The 18,977-nt window shown below is 38.5% G+C and overlaps 1 protein-coding gene across 1 annotated transcript in view; it reads right to left on the bottom strand.

Annotated features, from left to right (window-relative positions):
• TMPRSS15 (transmembrane serine protease 15) overlaps positions 1 to 18,359 on the bottom strand; it is a 59,344-nt gene extending 40,985 nt beyond the window's left edge. Inside the window, 7 exon segments of the mRNA XM_063393421.1 lie at positions 376 to 470; positions 3,079 to 3,127; positions 4,793 to 4,935; positions 7,180 to 7,212; positions 7,902 to 7,969; positions 8,451 to 8,581; positions 18,215 to 18,359. Coding sequence (XP_063249491.1) covers positions 376 to 470; positions 3,079 to 3,127; positions 4,793 to 4,935; positions 7,180 to 7,212; positions 7,902 to 7,969; positions 8,451 to 8,581; positions 18,215 to 18,359 — 664 coding nt within the window.
• Between the last annotated feature and the right edge of the window lie 618 nt (positions 18,360 to 18,977).

Here is an 18,977-nt window from a genome sequence, read left to right as displayed (position 1 = left end):
TCAAAGATTCAAACATCTTCAGCTTTCTGTCCATTGGAAGTCATACTTTGCTATAAGTTTGCTTATTTTATTTTTATCACAAATTAAAGAAATAATGTATATAAAAAAAGAAGAGCAGCCAGTATTAGTGTGAATGTGTGCATCAAAATGCATAACACATGCACCAACACATTTTTGTAGCATGCACACTCTTAGAAGTTCCTTCACTTTAAAGAGGTCTCCTTGGTCTAAGGCAAACCTGCAAATCCTGGATTTTCAGGAATGAAATACAAGGATTGAGTGCTGTGGGGAGAAGCTGTACATGAGCAGTGAAATTTTTCCTTCTCAGATTATTCAGTGTAACCTCCCTGCTCCTCCACACACAGAGTTACTCACCCACTGCTGTTGAGGACTTGCTTGTGGTGAGTAGTCCTGAACCTGGACAAACCCAGCCCAAGGTTAGAACTCTGCTTCTTGCTCTCTGGGAGAACCTCTGTGGTTGCTTGGGCAGACTTAAGCAGCGGTTAATCTGCTTTTATATCTGCATTATTTGCTTCCCACACTTCAGGTGATTATACAATAGTGCCCGATTGAGTGGCTTGGTCCAGAAGCTCAGTGTCACAATAAGCATAAGAAAAAATTATGTGAAACCCAAGTGTTTCAATAGCTTCAAAAGGTTTATTTCCTCCTTCCACCTTGCCCCCACTAAAATAGGAGCTATGCTTTCTTGTCTTCCCCTGTAAAAGTTCTGACCTGAAGTTGGTGTTGGGGAACTTGTAATTAAAGTTGTAGGATCTGCTGAAACAAGAAAAGTTATGACAATTTCAGCATTAGAACTAAAAGGTAAATGTACATTTTCTGACAAATAACATTGCTCTACAAATCAATTAGGAGCCTCAAACCTATCCAGTATTTGCCTATTTACATACAGGTGTATGTATACATACCTGTGTGTAAATATTTACACATGAACAAATGCCCAGATAAATAAGTAGAATTGCATTAATGATTGTAAACTGCAAAACATTCTGGAAAAATGGAATGTGCATTTACGATTGCTCCAAAAGAAGTTCCACTTCACTGAGGATGCAGCTGGCATTTCCAGCTCCCAGTCTTTTTTCTTTTCCTCTTTGAATCTGCTTTAGCATCCTTGTTTACTATTTTTACTTTCTAAATTAAGACTCAAATATGTGAGTAGGATGATGATGTCTTCATCTGAAATAAAATGCCCATGTCACTGCAGGTACTGGATCCTGTACCTCAGTGTATAAGATGAAGGGCCTGAAGGAGTCAAGTGGGAGAGGCAGTAAAGCTTTCTCTAGAGTTTGTCATCTGTAAGTTTTATGGTCAGAAGCTGCTGACCACTGGCCATCACCAACTCACTTTTGTTAGATATTCCTGCTTTCCCAGACCTAGTGCACAAACTTGCAGGAGGATTTCCCACCAATTTTTAATCAAAACATGCTTATTTACAAACTATTAAGCTAAACTAGATCATTCTGGTTATAGTGCATTCTGTCAGCAAATTTAAGGACACGGTTTCTTTGGCAGAGAGAGGGAGAAGAGCAAGGAATAGATGGACTTACAGCAGAGGAAAAAAGCCTAATTCCTACCATCACAGGTTTTCAAAGAGTTATACACCCCCATACACCTTATATATATATATATATATATATATATATATATATATATACACACATACACACACCAACATGTCTGTTGTTATATATACATATACTTTTACTACTGGATAACCAATTTAGAAGGAATTAAATGTTCCAAGACCTAAAACATAGATGCATGCAGGAGCAAACTGTTCTAAGAGAACAATTATCAGGGAGCTACATCTTGAAGGCTGTTGAAAAGTTGTGGTTGCTGCAGACATTCCCAAAAGGGCATGCACATGTTGACAGCAAAATCCCCAAAGAAAAACACAGGACAGCGACAGAAGCAGCAGTGATATAAGCACGACTAGAAAATCTCACTAAAGTAACAGGTAAAGGATGTTTTTAGGGTCAGTAGAATCATAATCCTGCACCCAGCAGGTGTAAATGTGCCCGGTGTGGTACATGGGTATATCGTGACATTTGGACTGAAACAGAAAGAACAAGGAAGTAGAAAATACTAACAAAAATACAAAAATGGCCTCAAGCAGACCCAAGGCCAAGGGAGAAAAAAATCACAGCAGGAATATGGTTGCCATTCCAGCCTCGGGTGCTGACAATTACCAACTCCCTTCCCCTTTCCTTAGGAACCTCCCTCGAGCTCCAGATTTTTGCTGGAGGATGATTAACAACACTAACCTTAGGACAAGGGGAGCATTAAGATAGCATGCCAGAGGAAGGGACAGATAGGGGACAAAACTGAATGCCAGCAGTTTAAGCTGTATCTTTGGGAATAGTCTATAGTACTTGCACACTTTGGACTGTACACATTAGTAGACCTGTAACCAGACTAACAATAACTCTTTCATTACTATGGCTGTAATTAGAATATCAATAAATACTGGTCTCCCATATTTATAGGGGCAATTGTTTAGTTTCTGGTGTGGTACCCTGCCCTGGAGAGTTTATGTGTGACAATTTGCATGCAGTTGTGACTACCAGCACCTAGTGCTATAAAGTGCTGTATTGTTTATCTCTCTGGCTGACTTTTGGCAGGTTTGTGAGATCAAAGAGTTTTGCCTTTTTCATGTCTTATCATTGTAAAACTTCCAGGGATAGTGGAAGGAAAATCTATCTGTCAACATTGCTTAGTAAATCAATAACCACAACATGAGAGCAGGACTCCCTAGCCTGATCTACCTCCCTAAATCAGCAGAAACTTCAGCTTGCAGCTCAGCTGGTTAATTGAGACTCAGCTTTTGGTTTGATACCCTTATTAAGCACCTACAGATTTTGTACAGGCTTAGATCACTCACTGCTTTCTCAAATAGTCAGAAATGGTGAAAGCAGCTAATTATCCCTGAATGGACCCTGGCAGTCAAACCCCAGCTACAGCCAAGGCAGCTTTACTAAGCTGTGTGAGCTGAACAGCAAATCTTATTTTCCTTCATCTTGTATTGGTAATAAAAACTAGTGCCTGTTTTGTGAAAGATACTGACCTGACGAGGTTAAAGGCATCGTTGTAGTAGGATTTTCAGCAGCTACTGGAAGAAAGCAAGTTCATTATAAGCTTCTTTTATAGCACAGTGTCCAGTTTTAGATGACAGAAACAAAGATTTAAAAGAAATCAGCTGTGACTATTTCCCATTGAATCACTGTCAGTATCCTGCTTCCCTCCTTTTGCCTCATCCTCTTCCCAATCCTTTCTCTAACTCCATGAGCTTCCCAAGGAGGAAAGATCCCAAAAATGAGTTGAGGTTATGAGGTTTCAAAGCCACTGCAGTTCCTTTCAGTCCTCAATCCCTATTGATTGTATTGCATACAGAATGTCTTCACCTGGGTAATCTCTCTCTTGAGGCTTTTTGTCTATAGAGATTTTCAGAGCTGCCTTAGAGAGCAGTATTTAGAGGAGATGAATGAGTTAAAATTAATCTGGGATAGTTTACAAGAAAAAGAGTTACTTTTAGTTGCTTGCTTAAAAACTCGTTTCAAGCAAGTCACACCTGTGTGGCAGCTCTCTCCCTCTCTGAAACAGGAATGTCTCTGGCAAAACGTATTAATAGACACAATGCACAAGTGCCACATATGATTGTGATTGTTAACTAGTTTCAACTATTTTATTGAAGCACTGCTGGTGGAATGGACAGGTGATATCTCATGTGAAAAGAGGCATTTTAATGATCCACAGCAGAAGTTTGTCTACTTCAAAGTTCACCAATGGATGAACCTTTTAAGAGGCTTTTCATTATTTTTTTGGTGGCACTTTTGAAGTATAATGAGCAATAAATTTCCACAGTGTTGTGCGGTAATTTGGAATAAACAACTAATAAAGAGGACCAAATACGCCCAGACCCTGAATTTAGCCATTGAATACTTGAAATACTTAGCAAATAATGCAGCTTTTAGTGTTGAGTAAGAGACATGGCACACCAGATTCCCACTCCTCAGTTTCTACTTAATAGTAACTCCAGCAGGTTTTCAAATGTCAGCTAACTGACTTCTACTTCAAAGAATTCAGATTGTTTTTTAACCTCATCCTCAGTGAAGGGCTGTTTTGAAGCTTTATTCAGGTAAAAAAGGGATTCCCACTGATCTTGAAGGGTTTCCATTTAGGCTTTGATAAGCTTTCTAGTAATTACCTACTCCTTAAAGTCCTGTTTCTTTTTTCCCCCACTTTTATTTACCTGCAGAAATCTGGAGCTCTACAGGAATATGGAGCCAGGTCCCTGGGTGCACTTCTCTCAAAGCAGTTTGATTTTCTTCCTGACACATTTTCAGTAAATGAGCCTCTACTCACTGCAAGTCTGAGCCCTTTCCTTATTCTTTAGCAGAACAAAATTGCAACTGTATTTACTTATGAAACAACACAGTTGAGGCTTAATTGCTTTAATTAGAGGGCTAAAGAATTACAAATATTATGCTTTTGAAACTGAGTGGTTTTCACTGGGAAATCTCTGCTTTGCCCTTTACTCCCTCCTCAGGGAATGTACAAAATGCTGGCTCATACTTTCAGTAGAAAAGATTGTAAATTGTTCTTTCAGCTGCTACTGAAAGTTATGCAATGGGGGAGGAGGGCATCCAAGAGAAAAAGTAACAATCCAGTTGCTGTTTGGGAGCCAAAGCTTTTATTCGTGCTACCTGTAGTTCTAAAGGATTTGTAGAATCAAAACCCCCTCAAAAACCTCAAACAGAAAAATTACTGACATTACCTGTGATTTGTATGCTGTTCACATCAATTTTCAAAGTCTTGGTAGGATCAGGGTTATTTGCAATGACACCCAAAACCAGCTCATTTTTTACTTTCTCAGCTGTTACCGTCTGGGTAAAATAAAGAGTGAGGATCACAACCACACTAGCAACACAAAACAGAGAAATTAATTAGTTATTCAAGTGGATGAAATAAATCTGCTGTAATACTTATCATCTCAACAATGTTTCATTCTAACACTGGGTCCACTGGAAAAGGCAAATTGTTTTTTAAATATTGGTTGGCAAAGATGACATCAGAAAACATTTCTTAATCATCAGGTCAGTTTGAACCTTGTAGAGACTGTTCTATATTTTTAGCTACTCTTACTTGTACTGTTGGGGAAGAAAAAGACAACATTCATTTCAATTGCTATAATGGACCTGAACTTGAGGAAAACCAAAGAAGCAGCTTTACTGTTGGTCAACAGGTCTGTTATTTTTAGCCCTAAAATGTTGACACTTAACCCTGAGGTATTATGAAAATTGTATAATACTTTAATGTGGCAACATATAATACAAAGTGACCATTTCTATAAAGCAAATACCCTCTGTGGATTCTGCATTTTTGCAGATCTGCTGTGTGACTGCCTGGATTCTCACAAGGAAACAGTGATGGCTGAAATTAGAGCTGTTTAGAAATTGTGGTTAAACTGCATTTAACTTCTATGATTTTTATCCAGAGTGTTTTCTGTCTGTTCTCTCCCATCTTCTCTAGACACTATTATGAAGTTTTATGTTTGTAGCTAGAGTAGGATAATGTTGAAGTATGAGACTTGCCAAAGATAAAGGTTTTCTCCTTTTATTTAAATTCAGGTGTAAACTTTTTTTATCCTTAAACCACCCATTTGCAACTGACTCAGTGGTGCTCTTTGTAAGGAGTGATTATCCTTTCGTTTTGCTGAGCAGTGTTTGTAGTTTGCAATATGTAGAAAAACTCTCCTTCTTGCATATTTCTGATAACCTCTGGGCCATGCTGAGCAAACAAAAGCTTTTATTGCTGTCCTTGTGACTCAGCAGCAGCAGCGTTTCAAGGGTGAAATACCAAGCAGACTGCCTGAAGGGGTAAAGACTTTTTAAATGGAGAGAAAGTAATGTCTGAGACAAAGTTATTCAAAGCAGAAGTGAAGACAAATGCTGACTGATGTATTGAAAGCCAGATCCAGCATTCAGAAACATCAGACTTTCTGTGATTTCTGTGATTGTTGTGTCAAGATACAGGAGTGGAATGAGTTTTGCCCAGCATAGTTATTTACAGTGCAGATATCTAGATTCCCATTGTGGCTGACAGAAAAAGACAAGCTGTTCTTTGTCATAACTCTCCTAAAAAAGGCATCTAAATTGGCCAGGTGAGAAAACTAAAAAAACCAGCATTGACAAAGACAGTCTTGAGCAAACTGCTCAGAGATGTCTCCATCTTTAATGCCCAATTTTTGATGATAAATATCCCTTTCTTTGTGCAGAAACCAAATTTCCTGACTGGATCTACCTTCACAATGACAGCACTTTGGAAGTGGCCTATTCCTGCTCCTGTGTACTCCATTGCCTTAACATTATATAATCCTTCATAAAGTGATCATACTCCACTTTCTAGCTAATTAGGGTTATGTCCACACTATTCCAATCAAAAGATTGCTTCAATTCAAATCTGCTTCCCATTACTTATTGATATTCATGGTCAGCAAATATCCCAATACCTTGTTGTTTGTTTGTTGTTTTTTTTTTTTCCAAGGGCAATTATTCAAATAAACTAAACTCCTCTGCATACTCATCAACTTTATGTATTTACATTGATATCACAAGAACATGTGCTAGCACAGAACTATTGATCTGTTTTCATGTATTGTGTACTTTAATTTTCAGGGATAACCTGTGAGACAGCCAATTAGGCCAATAATTTCTCAGGGTTCAGATAGAGTCTTAATCTTTTGTCCTCTGTGTTGTTCTTGCTATCACAGTGTGTCATTAGACTTGATTTTCTTGAGTTTCTAGTAATGACATGGGATCTGACTTCAGTTCAAGCAGTTTTACACAAGCAAACTCAGCACAAACCTATATCTTCTCCTTTCCAGATAGTTTCTTACTTTTCTTACACTTCCATTTTTCTTTCTAAATTGACAGTTTCAGGGACTGTATTTTTTTTTCATCTAATGCTAAAGGCAGTTTTTAGAGAAAAGATATCTCTTGAAGCTTCATCCTGTTTAGAGGGCCTTATCCAAATTTTAAAAATGTTTGGGTTTTTTGTTTTGTTTTGTTTATAATCTATTCACAGTCCACAGAAGAATTGTTCACATTAGCAACATCATTGTCTCTTTCCCATATTTTAAGTAATTTTTTTATAAACGATTACCCAGTCAATCTGTCATGCTCATCTTCAGATTTCCTGTAAAACAAAAAACAACAATAAAAAAAATAAATAGAAAACCACAGGCAACACTGCAGGGTTCCTATTGGGATTATAATCTTTTGGACAGAATGGATGCACATCCTGGAACTGTTTAATAATAAGCGATAGTGTTACACGTATTTTGCTGAATCAGGACTTTATTAAGACCATATTAAGAATATTCCTTCATAAGTAATGAACACCACAGACCTGCTGGTGTAACCTGGACATTTTTGCCAGCTGGCCTTCAGTAGGACAACCAACACCCCAGGACACTGAAAATGAGGATAAACAGATGGGTACCTGAGCCTCCAGGCTTATGCCAGGAGATCTCTAACCTGAATTTTCTTCCAGATGGCAAAAGGATCAGCAACCCTGCAAACAGCACCTTGGCAAAAAATACTCCAGCAGTTCTTTAAAATATAGAATTTTTGTGAGTGGGTCTTGGGGCTCAGCCTTGCTGGTTTGGTCACATCAGCTTGAGAAGGAAATTTGCCCAAGGAAAGACACTGGGGTCAAACTGAGCACAGCAGCACTTGGAAGATGGAAGATGTGAAAGGCACAAGATAAGAAATTCCCAAGGAAGTCTTGAAAATCAAGGTAAGAGAAATTATCTTCTTCTAAGAGAAATATCTAAGTGAAGACTTCTGACATTTATTTTCAAAGTTAAATTAACCTGTACCTACTTGAACTGGGAAATTTCACATCTCTCAAATTCGTATTTCAGATTACTTTCTTGAAAGATACTTTGTATCTATATGAAAAAGAGAAATCTTGAAACAATACAGTAATTAAAAATACACACATTCTCACATTATGATCGTGGATTTAGTACAAAATAACTTTTTCTAAACTACATAAGCAAAGTATTTCTTTTCTGATTCACTGATTTTCTCAAATAAGGAATATATTGAGTTCTGACTAGGCTTAGGACATGAAATATCTATTTTTTAGAAAGAAAAAACCCTTAACAACAGTTAATGTTAGGGAATTAATGTACCTACAAATACTCTTGAATTAATCATAAGCTGCATTTCAGATCACTTTCTTGAAAGGTATTTTGTATCCATATGAAAAAGAGAAATCTTGAAACAATACAGCAATTAAAATACACACATTCTCACACTATGATCATGAATTTAGTACTAAATAACTTTTTCTAACAACAGTTAATGTTAGGGAATTAATGTACCTACAAATACCCTTGAATTAACCATAAGCTGATAGGTTCTTACCAATTTTTCAACATCAAAGGCAAGGACTTTGAAATCAGCTGATGAACTGTTTTGTAATGTTGGAGTGAAAGATGTGCCAGAGACTATTTTAAATATTCCCATATAGCCATGAGTATTCACATCTGCTTCAGCTAGATAATTAAAAATAAAGATGTTTTTATTATATAGAAGTAAATGAAAAATATTACATTAGATTTTATTTCACACAGATCAATATAATAACTTCTAGGGTTTTTAAATTGTTTTGCAATCAGACATGTTCTGCCTAGTGTTGAGTTTAAAGAAAAAACAGACTTTTTTGATGTTTACAATAGTTATAACTGTAATCATATTTTTATGAATACTATTTGCCCTTAGTTCTCATTACTTTCGATTTTGTTTTAGATGTTGTTTTCCAGCAGAACTGTGAGTGCATAAAAGATACAATGATATGCCCAGCTATGTCTAACACAAGGGACAGAGATACATGGGAAGGCAAAAAGTGAATTATGAGTATTTTGCATGTTCTGGATAAAAATATTATTAATTACTCCCTCACACCTTCTATATTTGTGCTGTGCCCTTTTTTATATGTGTAAGCTAGTTTTGATGACAACACTGGAAACATCCAGTGTCAGAGTAGTTAAACTGTTTTGGACCTGACCCTTCTCACCAATACATATATGAAATTTTGGGAGAATTTATAAAGAAGTTGGACAACTGGTCATTGCTGCAAATTTAGTCTTGATTTTAATACACTGCAGGACATGAGGTATACATAAAGCAACTCCTTATACATTAAAAACATATTTCTTCATTGGGTAACACACCTGAAATTCTCAGTAAATATCTGAATTAAAGTTGATTGACAGAAAATGTGCTTTGCTTTACCACAACCTAAAATACCACAGTTGCAGTACTGGTGGTATTTTAGGTTGTGTTTTGTGGGAAATATGGTTATTTAATTCATGTTTTATAAATAATTATAGATTGGGAACTGTGATATATATTGTATGAATTTCTGTAAAGCACCTCCCTGATCTTCCGGGTTCCAAAAATGGAAGGTGAGAACGACTTGCCCCTGCCTACGTGCAGCTCAACTCATTGGGACTCGCAACAGGTCAAACGCTACGTGCCAGCAAAGACGTGCCAGCGAGGACTTACACCGGTCATCACACACCTCTACGACAGTTACTCAAAGCAAGGACTAACTCTGGACATTAGCATTTGAATGTGCCCGGGGACCCTTTCGGGAATTAATGTAAATAAAGTTAATGGTCGATGATTAGAGAAACAATGGGAGGAAAGTTGCCGAGGGGGAAACTAAGTGTATTTAAGTTGGGTCTTTAAGTGGGCAAGTTTGTGAACCCAGCTAGAGACAAGGCTGCCAGGTCCTGTGTCTCTGGGGTCACCCTTGGCTCTACTTTTCCCGGGAGAACTTCGGTCAAGTAAGTTTGCTGTTCGTGGGGTTCGTATTGTTTTGTTTTTATTGTTTGAAATTGTTATAATTTGATTCTAAATTTTGTGATTTGGATGTTAATAAACCAAACTATTGAATTTGGCAATAAATTTGTCCTGGCGTTTATAACAATTTTGGCGCCCAACGTGGGGCCAGTTTTAAATATTCTACAGATCCCTGCTTCTGACCGGGGGGCGCCCCGCCGTAAAAAGCGGCCTGGCAGAGCGGGTAAGTCCGGAAGAACGAACTGGCTTTACGAACCCAGAACCCACAACAGCAAAAGGATTAGGCATTAAGACAAGCTAGCTTGGGGGGGCTCGGGAACTCAGCAGGGGTTTTCCCCTGGAACCGCGGTATTGTTTCACTCGTAAAAATCTAAGTGCACGAAGAATCCACGCAGGAAAAAGACCGTAAGTATAGCGTAGTTGAGTAGAAGTGACCAAGTGCTTGAGAACGTGTATGTGTGTGTAAGTGTGTGTGTGAATGAGACGTGATTTATCACGAAGCGAGAGCAGACCTTAAGGTCGCGTTTCCGCTGCTCCCGCGAGGGACACGGCCGACCGACGGGGAAGCGATTAGAACGTGTGATATTTCGCTTCGTGTGTGAGTGCTACCCGACGGGGTGGGAGAAGTCACCAGGGGTCCTGAAGGAAAGAGGACGTCCCTTTTTGAGTTCAGAGACGAGTAAGCCTTCTTGACCGCGACCAGGGGAGTCGCTTAATTTTTTCGGTGGCAGTTACAGAGCCCCGCCGTTAACCGAACATCCACGGAACGGTCATCCGCTAGATCATTAAGTTAACGGCATCGAGTTCGGAAACTCGGGATTTAATTTTTGGTATCCCATAACTTCTGTGCCACGGAGAGTATGAGATCAGATCTCAGCAGAGATCGGGAAGATTCTTTAAAGGAAACCTCAGCGAGGGCTAATCTTGAAATTCCTCAGAAAAGTCCATTAAGAAAGTTGTTGCAAGGTTGGCAAGAATGCCCAATTAGGAGAGGAGCATCTAAAGATCAGATGATTTATTTGTGTATGAATGTTTGGGGAGGAAAAGAGATAAGACCTAATATTATATGGCCTGTGTTTAGTACTTTTGACGAATGGGCGTGGAAAGCTCTGTGAAAACATGTAGCGAAGAAGAAAAGGAGAGAATTTGAGGAATTGGCATATGTTCTGTTATGGTATGAGGTACGAGTAAAGCTGTGTTCTGAGGAAAGAGAAACACAGAATAAACTGGACTACAAGATAAACTTCTCTCACGGCTCGGTGGCCCCCGTCCTGCCAGCCCCTACCCCTACCACTTCCTCCTCCCCGGCCTTCTCAGGGGCAGAGTTAACACTGCCATCCGAGACCCATGCGGAGCCCCGAGCTCAGCGGCCACTCCAGAAACCTCCCTCCCGTTCAAGGAGATTCCCGAGAGGGAATCCTGCCCCCGTTTCTGGTCCTGACCCCGCACCTCGGCCACCGACGCTAAAATATAGAGAAAAAGAGAAGAAGGGTAAAGAAAACGAAGGGTGGAAGAATAAACCAGACAGGTATATACCAGTTAGAGCCCTGGCTAAAACCAGGACCCCCGAAGGAGATCTTGAAGAGCCCGAGAGAGATTCGGGGTAAGACAGTTGGTGTGAGAACAAGAATAGCCCGGGAGGAAAAATGGGGGAAAAGAAGCATTCCCGTAAGAAATTTGACAGTAGAGCAAAACAGAAATTACCAAAGGTGAATTAGAATGCATTAGAGAATAACTAGTAGTGTTAGGAAGCGTGCAAATTAAAAATGCGAAAATTCACGTGAGTCTGCAAAAGGAGAAAAAGATAGAAAAGGGATTAAAAAGAATCTTGCCTACTCTTTTCCTTAGTAGTAGTAGATCTTTTACTTCAAGCTGAATACATTTTAGAGACTCCCTAGAGTTGTGTATTTTGCTTTAAGAGTTTTTTTTCTCCTGGACGAGATCGGCGGAGTTGTTTTTTTTTCTTTTTCTTTTCACTAACGTGAGAATAGAACGAAACCCGCCCCTTCCCGCAAGCGGCAGGGCGAGTCAGTCCATAGTTGCCGGGAGACGAAGGAAAGCGGCAGTTTTAAAGTGATTAGACAAGGCTGCCCGGGGCAGAAAACCGCCCTGTAAGGCGAAATAAGAAGCAAAAATAGATAAAAGTATTGAGAGAAGAGACCAAGAATGAGAGCTATACTTATGCGTAAGAAATACCTAGGTGTTTGTTCTTAAAAAGCTGAAAATATATCTTCCTTTTAGTTGTCTGTCTACTGTATGTGAAGATTTTGTGCAAATCAAAAAGTTGATAGTATGGTAGATGTAGCTCGTCTATGTTTGAAACAATTGCTACATTTTAAATTCGGATTGTCAGCTTGAGCAAGAATATAGCATTTGTGTTGGCAGACAGTGTACTGCAAGGGTTTTGTGTGTTTCAGTTTTTCTTTCAAAAGGTTGAAGCATGTGGCCGGTGAAGTCCAAATTAAAGCAGCTGTTGAGAGGCAAGAAACTAAATCTTTCTGTCGAAATAGTGTTAGAATAGTAATTAGAGTCAAGATTCTAGTATTAAGTTAGGAAAGTGGTATAATTCTCTGTGTTAGTAGTTACAAGATTTTTCTTTATTCTTTGCAGTTCCTATTCTGTATGTATTTTATCTAGTTAAGAACCGAGATTCTTAATTTTAGATAGTTTGTGTTGTCCCTTTGATATTATGTCTTCTTACTTGCTCCTCAATTTAGAGGATGTGAACCTTGAGGTTGCCCTAGTGCCTGTGTTTTTCTAGTAGAGAGTAAGTGATGTATGAGAGGCAGCATTTTGTCACCGGTGTTAAGTTTAGTCAGTGTTTGCTTGTGTATTTAAGTTTAATAATACGCAAGAATGTATAGCAAATACAGGAGCTTTACTTTAAGAATTAGGCACAAGTTATCTCGAGTTTGTTTGTTAAGAAAGGCTAAGTTTGTGAAGTTTTTTTGGACTGAAGTAAAAAGCAGTAGTGTTAATGTTCTGATAATTGTACTAGATAAAGCTGTCTGATTACCGAGGCCTGATGTTTACAGTGACTCCTGGCTTTGGAAAACTTCTGGGTTTTAAGTTCCGAATTTAAGTAATGTATGGTTTATTACAGAGTAAGTTCTGCTCTTTGTAATAGTTTCTTCTATTTAGTGTGCTTTGTTTTTTTCTGTCTTGTTAAAATACTCCCCCAAGATTATAGGTAAAGTCTTAAGTTTTTCTCTTAATTTGTACAAATTTTGCTTAAAGTTATCCTTTATTAAGTTGTACTACTCACTGACTGTTTGAATTAGCTCTCTGATGAAAGGAAGAAGTCACTTCAGCTACTGCTGCAAGATTGTATCTTGCCACGCTGAAATAGGGGTCTGCAGCTGATCCTGTCTGTGAGAAATAGTTTGTAGACAGATCTGCACGAGTAGTTGATGGGAACTGCCCCGGTATATTAACCGGGAGTTCCAGCTTTTCGTAGATGTTAGCAATCACACGGCGTATAGAGTTCTTACACAGGAGTGGGCAGGAGCCAGGAAACCGGTGGAGTATGTTTTAAATGGCTTACTGAATCCCGGCTATTGAAATATAAGGCAATTCTGGTAAATTCCCCGGAGTTAGAACTCCGTACTGCTGCTGCTTGAAACCCCGCCCAGTTTCGGTCCTGGGGAGGATCTGAGGAGTGTAGTCACAATTGCTACGAGGCAGTAGAATTACAAACCAAAATAAGAAGTGTCGCCATCAAGCTAACAGCAGAGCTGAAAAGTCCGATAGTGCTTCTAGAATTGTGTTAATTTTGCTGATCATTAGGGGTGGCTGAAGCAAAAGTGAGAAGCAGTTGTGAAGGCAGATGCTTCTTGGAAGCTGAGTAAGAATAGCCATGGCAGGGTGCACATCGAAAATAAAGACAAGGTAGTCTCATTGTCTCACTCAAGTTGCGTCCTTCTTTTGGCTGTGTGTATCTGAGAATGTGCTGAGTAGGGGTCTGGAATATAAATTTGTAGTTCAGTTAATTAGCAGCAGTGCAGACTCATTACACTGAAGCTGTAGAAACTGAGTGAAGATGTGTGTAACCTTAACAGCTGATTGTCCTAGAAACTGCTGTTGTCACCGAGCATTGTAAGATACTAGGTTTTATAAATGTTTGTTTGTATGCCAAATCACTCTGAATGTGCTGAGTTTGATTCTTGAAATAAGCCCAAATTGTTTGTGCTCATCTATGATTTTTTAAACTGAATTTTTCTTTAAAAAGCTAAAACCTGTGTTAATACTATGGGATTTAGAGTAGTCTTAGTGTTTATTGTTTGCTCGCTATATATCCAGTGGACACTGTCAGAAGTATTGGTAGGATGTAAAAAAAATTGTTTGTATGTTTAATAAGAAGTAAAATTTTCTTTCTGATTTTTCCTGTAACAGTACAAAAAAGGAGAAAAATTCTGGATAGTATGGTACATTGAGTAGATAGTGAAGTAAAAATCATAGTGATCCAGGGACAAAATTGTTTTTATAGTAAAGGTGTGAATGTACTATTAGATAACTTGTTCTAATATTCAGATTTTCTGAATAGTAGACATGACAGAGATTCTCTTTATACAATATTCTTGTAGTATTAGGCTAGTTTAGAATTTTGTATTAAGTAAATTCAATCTGAAGAAGTTGCAAGATTTCGATGTATATTCATGAGATACAACCAGGAGGTAAAGTACTGATCAGAGCTTAGAAAGCGGTGTCATTAACCCCTCATTAGGAGGGACCCTTTCTTGTCCTTTTAACTACAGATACAACCATCCGAACAGCTGAAAGAAGCTAGACACACGCCTCCAGGGTTAAGAAACTAACAGCCCCGAAGGAAAACCCCGAATGGAAAGTCATCTCTTCCCCCGGAGATCTGAGGGTCCGGCTGCACCGAAGATGCCAACACCCTGGAAACATTAAGCTGCAGCCTAGAGGAGCCTCAAAGGAAACTTAATAACCACCCGACAAGGAGGACTGAGAGAGGGAAGGGTAACCAGAAAGAAAGTGTTAGAACATCAGGAAGGGTAAATCCGGAGCTCCAAAAATTTAAAGAGAAAGAACTCCAACCCCAAGATATCAGAAACAAATGGCAGAAGAAATATCCATGCGCTGCTCTGAACCTAGATGCCCCCCTGCAATCCATATATCCATTTCAAATACAATTATTGTCTTGAAATTTGAGTAGTGCACTGCAAGTGGGGGTGGGGGGGCCGCTAGAGTTATGCCCCAGGTGTTCTGAAGAAAAACAGACTCTGACTATGCGATTCTTAAACTGTGCCACACGTTTAAGATTGATAGAACCAAATTATCCCGGGTGGTATTCAATATACGAAAAGGGGTTAAAGGGAAAATTAGATCTAAAGGCCCAAGTGTTAGCCACGGAGTGCCGTCGAACTAATGTAGTGCCGTGAGTAGCAGAGCAAGTAAAGTAATCTCAGTGGAGAATTTTTAAAAAAGGAGGTGTGCCGTCCGAACCACCCCGAGGGTCCGAGCAGAGAGCCCCTGCTGTCGCGAAGAAACTTCCCCGTTGTTCAGTTGCAACCCGACAGACGCTGAGCCAGACAGAGAGAAGCCTCTGCGGATCACTCTAGGGAGTGTGACATAAGGCTCCTCCAAAAAGTTACCCCTGTTAAGACACAAGTAACTAGCTGGCACTCAAAGGCAGTCAGGGACATGGGAATTAGAAAGATAGAAGAAAAGCAGAAAAGGCAAACATGGTTCAAAAATCGCTGGTCAAGTGTTTCTCCAAAGAACGGGAAACTCGAGAGAAGAAAACAATTAAGTTAAATACAAAACATGAATTAAAATTATTGACAAAAGAAAAGAAATGGGGGAGTTGTGGGAAATATGGTTATTTAATTCATGTTTTATAAATAATTATAGATTGGGAACTGTGATATATATTGTATGAATTTCTGTAAAGCACCTCCCTGATCTTCCGGGTTCCAAAAATGGAAGGTGAGAACGACTTGCCCCTGCCTACGTGCAGCTCAACTCATTGGGACTCGCAACAGGTCAAACGCTACGTGCCAGCAAAGACGTGCCAGCGAGGACTTACACCGGTCATCACACACCTCTACGACAGTTACTCAAAGCAAGGACTAACTCTGGACATTAGCATTTGAATGTGCCCGGGGACCCTTTCGGGAATTAATGTAAATAAAGTTAATGGTCGATGATTAGAGAAACAATGGGAGGAAAGTTGCCGAGGGGGAAACTAAGTGTATTTAAGTTGGGTCTTTAAGTGGGCAAGTTTGTGAACCCAGCTAGAGACAAGGCTGCCAGGTCCTGTGTCTCTGGGGTCACCCTTGGCTCTACTTTTCCCGGGAGAACTTCAGTCAAGTAAGTTTGCTGTTCGTGGGGTTCGTATTGTTTTGTTTTTATTGTTTAAAATTGTTATAATTTGATTCTAAATTTTGTGATTTAGATGTTAATAAACCAAACTATTGAATTTGGCAATAAATTTGTCCTAGCGTTTATAACAGTTTGAAGACAATAATATCAAAGCAAGTTTTAAGACAAAAGCAGATGTCAGATACTGAAATGTTGTTGTTCATGGCTTAAACATTGTTGTGAAGGAGTTTTGCCCATTATGGCAAAACTGCATAAAGAATCTTTGACCACCAAAGCCCTCTCCTCCCTGAAGACACCTCCTAACAGGAGCCTGGGCATTCCCACCTGGCTCAAGCATATATTAGATTCTGTGTTTTCAAGAAACCCTCACCACCAAGGAGAAGATCAACATGATGCCATCGGGATCCACTAAATATGGGTATTTTCTACTTAATCTGTTTTCACCTTACTCTGCCCTCCTAATCCCCTCTTTCCTGTTTATTCCCTTTTTTTTTCTCTCCCTTGTTTACTGTTAAATAAAACCTATGCTATTGACTTTGGCATATGGTCTCATTTGCACCTTCGTGTGGGCAGAGACATTTCTAATAATTTTAATAACCCAATCATAACAGCAGATAAGCAACAAATACCACAATGAACAATTTATGATGGAAGGCACAGCATAATGACACCAATTTAATATCAACTAGTAAAAGCAGACTGCTGTGAGCTTCTCTAAAGGCTTGTCTTTAAAACAACTGCAAACCTGTTTAAAAATATTTCTAAATAGCAAAAGCCTTCTTTAATTATCAACTATGATTAAAAATATTTTATAATAATATTTGTACATGGATAAATTTTTGCCTCTTTATCATCTAAAACCAAAGTTTTTTGTAAGTTAAAGTCTGTCTCTAGATTCAATAATACACCTTTTTATTTTACAGGGGTGTGATAAGATTCTGGTAAGAAGATAAGAAGGTTGGTAGGTGGTAGAGTTTTTAAAATCTGGAAATAAAAACAATAGCAACTGAAGGAACAAAGATGATATTCTGACAAAATGGTTTTGGTGTTTGTTTTTTATTTTTTTAACATAAGATTCACTGAAAGTTTAGTTTTCATGAAAATTTAGTCTTAAAGAATGAAATAGTATGGATTTTTGGTTAATGAAAGCAGCAAAGTCATCAATGGAGCAGAATATTTCTTCAACAACAAAAATCACTTTGAGACTCTTTCCAGTAGCTCCATATCCCTACATTTTTGGAGCCCTGAACTGAATGCAGTCCTCCAGGTATGTCCTTCCCAGTTAACTTATATCCACAAGATTTCTTAACCAAAATTTTAATTCCATTTGAAATTCAGAAACATTGTTATTTTAATTTAGTTTGCTTTGAGTATCAATAACTTCTTCCATCACATTCCAAGCACTGAATAAAGAATAAGACTGAATTTACCTGAGCTTTACATGGGCTGTCAGCTGACTGTCTAATGTAGGAGCTCTCTCACACCAATAAATGAATTAAAAATATATTTTTAATAAAAAATTTAATAGATTGCAAGAGATGAGCCCCACAAACTCTAGGAAATTATTAGTCTTTTAGTCTTTCAGTGGATTATTTGTCTTCTGACTTAAACCTCAGGCATGGAGAAAAAGGCAAAATTTCATCGTTTTCTATATTGCACTTACTGGTTGATTAATATGGTGGGATAACCAAAGCTTTATAGCTGGATTGCATCTCAGGGACCTTTCCCAAAGCCTAACCATGAAAATTATTTTATATATCTTTTCAGAGCATGATTTCAGTGCTTGGGTTTTTTTCCCTATTTTGTTCACAAGAATTTCCAGGGGAGAAGAACACATAAACCCTAAAACACCACTTCCCTTGCCCCCAGCATCAAAAGCATAGCATGAAATAAAAAATACAATTACGATTGTAAGAGCACTGTCTTCAAAGTCAAAGGAATTCCTAAAGGTCTGTAGCTAAAGGTTGGTTACTTACCTCGTTCCAGCTCCTGGATTGCCAACCAAGAAAGCACAATCAGTCCAACACAAACACACACAAAAATTGCATGCAGAGAAGCAAATAAAATCTCATAGCTATTAAGAGGAATATATTTCTTATCAGATGGGTTTTTCTGCTTCATTTCTATCTCAAAAACTTTTGTGAATTAAGGACTGACAAAAGACACAGCCTGAAAAGGAGGGCAATAATCCACCTGAACAGATATTTATAGGAGATGCTTGTAAATTAATTACACCATAAAACTTCACTGACATAGGTTTTTACAACATTTCTGAACAGTCATAATCATGCACAGGATATGCAAATAAGGAGAAAAGAAATCCATTCAGAGGGGAAGCACTGAAGATTATGTCTCACATGCAGAACAAGCAAACCCACAGAATGCAAGGTTAGTCACTGGATTTGCACTTTTTTCTTGTAATTTGATATTTTTAAATGACCATATAAAATATTAATGCGAAATTCATTTCTTATACAATCTCTTTTGTTAATTCCTCACAAGGGGCAATCACAAGGACAACACTGAAAGCTGTATCTTTCCTCGTTCTGCTTAAAAATTTCCTTTAAAGTAATTTTATTTATAAAGGAAGTTCTGGGGAATGAATTGTTTCGTAATGTGCTATAGCTCAGAAACGTGTTCAGCACTGAACAGTAATTCAGCAGCACAAATTTAATCTGTGTGAGGCATGGCTCTTTGGCCACAGAAGTGGAGAACTAATCAGGGAAGACATTATGAAAT

Source organism: Prinia subflava, chromosome 3, assembly GCF_021018805.1.
Source record: "Prinia subflava isolate CZ2003 ecotype Zambia chromosome 3, Cam_Psub_1.2, whole genome shotgun sequence".
Lineage (NCBI taxonomy): Eukaryota > Metazoa > Chordata > Aves > Passeriformes > Cisticolidae > Prinia > Prinia subflava.
The sequence above is the reverse complement of the archived record's forward strand: the minus strand, read 5'-3'. Positions and strand labels throughout refer to the sequence as shown.